Source organism: Nicotiana sylvestris, chromosome 7 (assembly GCF_000393655.2).
Source record: "Nicotiana sylvestris chromosome 7, ASM39365v2, whole genome shotgun sequence".
Classification (NCBI taxonomy): domain Eukaryota; kingdom Viridiplantae; phylum Streptophyta; class Magnoliopsida; order Solanales; family Solanaceae; genus Nicotiana; species Nicotiana sylvestris.
Genome location: NC_091063.1, coordinates 64,698,798 through 64,705,050, shown reverse-complemented (window position 1 = coordinate 64,705,050; position 6,253 = coordinate 64,698,798). Strand labels below are relative to the sequence as shown.

The following is a 6,253-nucleotide window of genomic DNA, read 5'->3' as shown; positions in this document are numbered from 1 at the left end:
GGTATCATATGAAATGGGATCGGGTTGCACACCTGCAACGGTATTACATGTGTACATGTTCTTCTTATTTCCTTATCTTTGTTGGTACTTGATTTATTGCATTCATTATATTTCCCTACTATTGTGGTGTTGTTATCTGTTACTCCCCGCAACATGTTTCCCCCGTCCAACTTTAGTTGTAATTATCTATTTCTATTTCTGTTGTATATGATTTAACTACACAGGTTTATTTGGTAGTCTAATCCTATCCTCGTCACTACTTCGCCGAGGTTAGGCTAGGCACTTACCAGCACATGGGGTCAGTTGTGCTGATACTACACTCTGCACTGTGTGCAGATACTGATACTAGAGCGTTTGGACCGCAGTGAGGGTGCTGTTTTCAGTCCACACAAGCGATCTGAGGTAGTCCTGCAGACGTCCACGGGCCTTGGCATCTCCTCCTATCTTTTCTCTTTCTGTTTTTACTTATTTAGAGACAGACTTATGTATTTCATTCAGACCTTGTTTGTAGTATTCTTAGACAGTCCATGACTTGTGACACCAAATTCTGGGTAGTTTTGTACTTCAAATTAAGTAGTAGTGTTTGGTTGGAATATTAAGTTTCGGCTTCCGCATTTCCGACTGTTTAATCTTATCCTGTTGTTTAATCACTTATTATTTTACATTGTTTAATATGCTTAAAAAAGGGAGATGAATTTGCAATATTTGGCTTGTCTAGCTTCCACGAGTAGGCGCCATCACGAGTCCCAAGAGCAAAAAATCTGGGTCGTGACATGCGATTTCAATTCGAGCAGCTCTAGCAGGGCCAGATGTCAGTGACCGACTAAGAGGCGAGATTCTTTGAGTTGTCTTGCCATGCACTTGTGATACATACTACCGATACAGAGAGAGTGTGAAGGTTCGTTACAGGTTTGCACTCGGGTATCCAGGTGACTATGGCCCCAAAGGTTGAGATGGGGACTTTATACGAGCAGGTTGTGGAGATAGCTCGGATGATCGAAGGTGTTTATCAGCAAAGCCGAGAGCATGTGATGAGGGATAAGCAGTTCCGATATTCTGGAGGGTTCAGTAGTGCTCTGACTGGGGCAGAGGCCAGTTTGTGAGGGGTCAGTCTAGCAGGCCCACATATCCAGCACCGCTGCCTCCTTAGGGTGCTCCAGTGCAACCCTATTTCAGTGTTATTCTAGAGAGCTCTTACCGTTCACCAGCTATTCAGGGTTCCTCCAGTGGATCTTCAGGAAACCAGGGTAAGGCTTCAGGTCAGTAGTCCACCGTATGGAGAAGTTGCTTCGAGTGTGGGGATCTTGGTCATGTGAGGAGGTTTTGCCCCAGACTTTGGGGCAAGGCAGTACAACAGGGTCAACAACCTATGATTATAGCACTCATTGCCGCACCATTTGTCCGGCCGCCCAGAGATGGAGGACAGGTGGGTAAGGGTCGTCCTTGAGGTGGAGGCCAGTTAGGTGGTGCTCCAGCTAGGAACTATGTCTTTCTAGCCATACCATATGTAGTAGCCTCAGATGTTGTGATCAAAGATATTATTTCTGTCTACAGTAGAGATGCTTGGGTACTATTTGACCCAGGGTCTACGTATTCATATGTTTCATCTCTATTTGCTCATTTTCTAGGTGTCCCTCGTCAGTCCTTGGGTACTCTTGTATATGTGTCCATGCTGGTGGGCGATTTTGTTGTTGTGGATCAGATCTACCGGTCTTGTATCGTGACTTTATATGGTTATAAGACTAGAGTGGATCTTTTGTTGCTCGATATGACCGACTTTGAGATCATCCTGGGTATGGACTGGTTGTATCTATATAATGCCATCCTTGATTGCCATGCTAAGATTGTTACCTTGGCGATGCCAGAGTTTCCTAGATTAGAGTGGAAGTGTTCGTCTGTCAGTGCATCTAGTCTAATTATCTCTTTTCTGAAGGCTCGATACATGGTCGAGAAAGGTTGTTTGGCTTATCTAGCTTACATTCGGGATATTGCTACAAAGACTCCAGCGACTGACACAATGCTCGTGGTCTGGGAGTTCTCTGATGTGTTTTCTTCTGATCTACTAGGCATGCCACCAGATCATGATATCGATTTCTGTATTGATTTCGCCTCAGGTACCCAGACAATCTCTATTCCACCGTATCGCATGGCTCCAAAAGAGTTAAAGTATTTGAAAGAACAGCTTGAGGAGTTGCAAAGGGGTTTGCCAGACCGAGTGTGTCGCCTTGGGGTGCACAAATTTTATTTGTGAATAAGAAGGATGGGACTATGCGAATGTGCATTGATTACCGCCACTTGAACAAAGTTACCATTAAGAACAAGTACTCGTTGGCATGTATTGATATTTGTTTGACCAGTTATAGGGTGCCAGGGTTTTCTCTAAGATCGACTTGAGATCGGGGTATCACCAGTTGAAGATTCGTGATTCGGATGTTCCGAAGACGGCTTTCTCGGCTTGATATGGCCATTATAAGTTTCTAGTGATGTCCTTCGATTTGACTAATGCCCCGGCGACGTTTATGGATTTGATGAACCAAGTATTCAGGCCATATATTGACTCATTTTTTATTGTCTTTATTGATGTCATATTGATCTAGTCACGTAGCATTGAGGAGCACGAGCAACATTTGAGAGTGATGCTTCAGACCTTGTGGGAACAGAAGCTATATGCTAAGTTCTCCAAGTATGAGTTTTGGTTAGATTATGTGGCATTCTTGGGGCATGTTGTATCAGGTGAGGGTATTCAGGCAGATCCCAAGAAGATCGAGGTAGTTCAGATTTGACCTAGTCTTACCACAGTGACCGAGATCAAGAGCTTCTAGGGGTAAGCTAGTTATTACCGTCAGTTTGTGGGGGGCTTCTCATTTATTGCAGCACCTTTGACTAGATTGACCTAGAAGGGTGTTCTATTCTGATGGTCCGATGATTGTATGGCAAGCTTTCAGAAGCTCAATACCATATTGACTTCAACACCGGTGTTAGTGTTGCCATCCGGTTCAGGGATGTATATTGTGTATTGCGACGCTTCACGCATTGGTTTGGGTTGTGTATTGATGCAAGAGGGGTGATTTATTGCATATGCCTCACGTTAGCTGAAGCCTCATGAGAAGAATTACCCCGTACATGATTTGGAGTTGGCCGCGATAGTTCATGCTCTCAAGATCTGAAGGCATTATCTTTATGGGGTGTCCTATGAGGTTTACACCGATCATTGCAGCTTGCAGCATTTGTTCCAGTAGAGGGATCTCAATTTGAGGCAGCGCAGGCGGCTTGAGTTACTAAAGGATTATGATATTACCATCCTTTATCATCCGAGCAAGGCGAATGTGATTATGGATTCCTTGAGCAGAAAGCTCAAGAGTATGGGTAGTTTGAAATTCATTTCAGCAGAGAAGAGGCTGGTAGCTTTGGACATTTAATCCTTGGCTAACAAACTTGTGGGTTGGATATTTAAGAGCCCAGCCGAGTTCTTGCATGCATCGTCGCTCAGTCTTTATTATTCGAGCAGAACAAGGCTCATCAGTTCGCCGATCCGCACTTGTTGGTCCTTGGGAAATGGTACTATAGGGTGGTGCCAAGGAGGTTTCTATCAATGAGGATGGTGTTCTGCAACTCCAGGGTCGTCTATGTGTTCCTAATGTTGATAGGTTGAGGGAAAAGATTCTAGAGGAGGCACATAGTTTTGGTATTCTATTCATCTACGTGCTACGAAGATGTATCGTGACCTGAGGCAGCATTATTGGTGGAGGCGGATGAAGAAGGACATATTTGAGTATGTAGCGAGGTGCCTAAATTGCCAGCATGTTAAGTATGAGCACCAGAGGCCAAGTGGCCTACTCCAGTATGGTATGCCTGTTTGATGCAGTTTGGGCTGCCGGGGACTTTGAGGAAGTTTGATGCAGTTTAGGTCATTGTTGACAGGTTGACCAAGTCAGTACACTTCATTCCGATTGTGACCACGTATTCATCAAAGAGATTGGCCCAGATTTACATTTAGGAGATTGTTCGGTGGCATGGTATGCATGTTTCCATCATATTAGATAGAGGACCTCAGTTTACTTCACATTTCTGGAGGACAGCATAGAGTGAGTTAGGGACCCGGGTTGAGCTCAGCATAGCCTTTAATCCGTAAACCGACGGGCAGTTGGAGTGGACGGTTCAGATCTTGGAGGATATGCTCAGATCATGTATGATTGATTTTAGAGGGCAGTGGGATTGACTTTTGCCTTTGCCGAGTTTTCATACAACAACAGTTGTCAATCCAGCATCGAGATGGATACATTTGAGGCTTTATATGGTCAGCGATGTCGTTTGCCCATCGCATGGTTTGATCCTGGCGAGGCTAATTTATATGGTACTGATTTGGTGAAGGATTCCTTGGAAAAGGTAAAGTTGATTCAGGAACGATTAGGCACAACACAGTCTAGAGAGAAGAGTTACACGGATCAGAAGGCGCGTGATTTATCATTCATGGTGTGCGATAAGTTTCTCTTGAATGTCTCACTGATGAAGGGGATCATGACATTCGAGAAGAAGGGAAATTTGAGCCCAAGGTTCATAGGTCCATTTGAGGTATTGAGGAGAGTTAGAGAGGTTGCTTATGAGCTTGATTTGCCTCCCAATCTATCAGGAGTTTATCTGGCTTTTCACGTGTCTATGCTCCGGAAGTAACGTGCTGACTGGTCGCATGTGTTAGACTACAACACTGTTCAGCTAGATGAGAGCCTAGGTTATGAGGAGGAGCCTATTGCCATTATTGACAAGCAGGTTCGCCAGTTGAGGTCCAAGAATATTTTTGCGGTAAAAGTTCAGTGGAGGGGCCAACCAGTCGAGGAGGTGACTTTGGATACCGAGGAGGACATGCAAAGTAGATATCCACACTTATTGGTCACTCCAAGTACGATTCTAGACCCGTTCGAGGACGAACGTTTGTTTAAGAGGTGGAGAATGTAATGACCCAACCGGTCATTTTGCTTTTTAAATCCTCATTCCTCTAACCAAGACTCCTCGCGTGTGATTTTACTATCTTATGACTTGAGGGGATGATTAGTTAGGGTTTGGAAGGGTTCGGGTTGAAATCGGAACACTTAGTTCCTTATATTGGCTTAAAATGGTTAAGTTTGACTTAAGTCAACATATTGAGTAAACAACCTCGGTACCGGGATTTGATAGTCCCAATAGGTTTGTAGGATGATTCTGGACTTGGGCGTATGTTTGGATCGGGTTTTGGATGACCCGGGAACATTTCAGCGCTTAATATCAAAAGTTGGCACATTAAAGGCCTTTCAAGTTCTTTAAATTTTGTTTGGAGTAGGTTTTGGTGTTAACAAGGTCCGTTTGGATTCCGATCCTGTGATTAGCTTTGTATGGTGATTTAAGACTTGCACGCAAAATTTGGTGTCATTCTAAGTAGTCTAAGTATGATTCGGTGCTTTCGGAATAAGTTGGAAAAACTTGAAATTCATAAGTTGATTCGATTGGTTTTGGGGGTGTGATTCTTAGTTTTGATGTTCTTTTACGCATTCCGAGGGAGCTAGCGGGTCCGTTTTATGTTTACGAACACGTTGGTATAATTGGTCGAGGCCTCGAGGCCCCCGTATAGGATCCGGAGGGTCGACGGAGCTTGATTGCACTTTGGAGAAGAGCTGAAGGAGGATCGCATCTGGTGCGTTCGCACCTGCGGTGGGAATGGCCGAAAGAGCAGCATCGCAGGTGCGGCGTCTCGTTCACAAAAGCGGAAAGGGAGGGAGTCAGCGAGGTCCGCAGAAGTGAAGGACTTCCGCAAAAGCGAACTCGCTTCTGCTATGAAAGGGTCCGTAGGTGCGGAGTGAGGCAACGTGGCCATGGTCGTAGGTGCTCAAGGAGAGCCGCAGAAGCGGGCTCGTAGATGTGAGATTTGACTGCAGGTACGGCTAGGCATGGCTCGTGAGTGTTCCGCAGATGCGGACAATCGACCGCAGGAGCGGTCCCGCAGAAGCAGAAATCGTTGGGCAGTAAGGTTCATTTAAGTCGAAGACTTAGGCAATTTTGGCTCATTTCTTTCATCTCTTGGGCAATTTTGGAGCTCTTTAAAGATGGGTTTTCACCTAGCACTTTGATGTAAGTAACTTCTATATGAGATGAGTTTAATACATGTATTTTAGAAAGATTATTAGTACAGAAAGTGTAGAAATTGTAGGTTTAGTTGAAGAATCTAGGTATTGATAAAAATGGGATTTAACCACGAAAATGATTATGTAATAGGGTGAAAATT

General features: G+C 44.5%; 1 protein-coding gene across 1 annotated transcript; it reads left to right on the top strand.

Moving 5' to 3' along the window:
* The first annotated feature begins 953 nt into the window (after nt 1-953).
* On the top strand, nt 954-4,671 carry LOC138873238 (uncharacterized). Its single transcript, XM_070151685.1, has 5 exons — nt 954-1,095; nt 1,209-1,259; nt 1,629-2,215; nt 2,598-2,768; nt 4,204-4,671. The coding sequence occupies exons 1-5, from the start codon at nt 954-956 to the stop codon at nt 4,669-4,671; spliced, it is 1,419 nt and encodes a 472-aa protein (XP_070007786.1).
* Nucleotides 4,672-6,253: the final 1,582 nt, after the last annotated feature.

Coding starts and splice junctions, on each gene's coding strand:
- LOC138873238 (XM_070151685.1), top strand. CDS start 954: ATGGGGACTTTATACGAGCAGGTTGTGGAGATAGCTCGGATGATCGAA. Junction 2,216..2,597: donor AAAGGGGTTTGCCAGACCGA/GTGTGTCGCCTT, acceptor ATATTGATCTAG/TCACGTAGCATTGAGGAGCA. Junction 2,769..4,203: donor CAGATCCCAAGAAGATCGAG/GTAGTTCAGATT, acceptor GATTGATTTTAG/AGGGCAGTGGGATTGACTTT.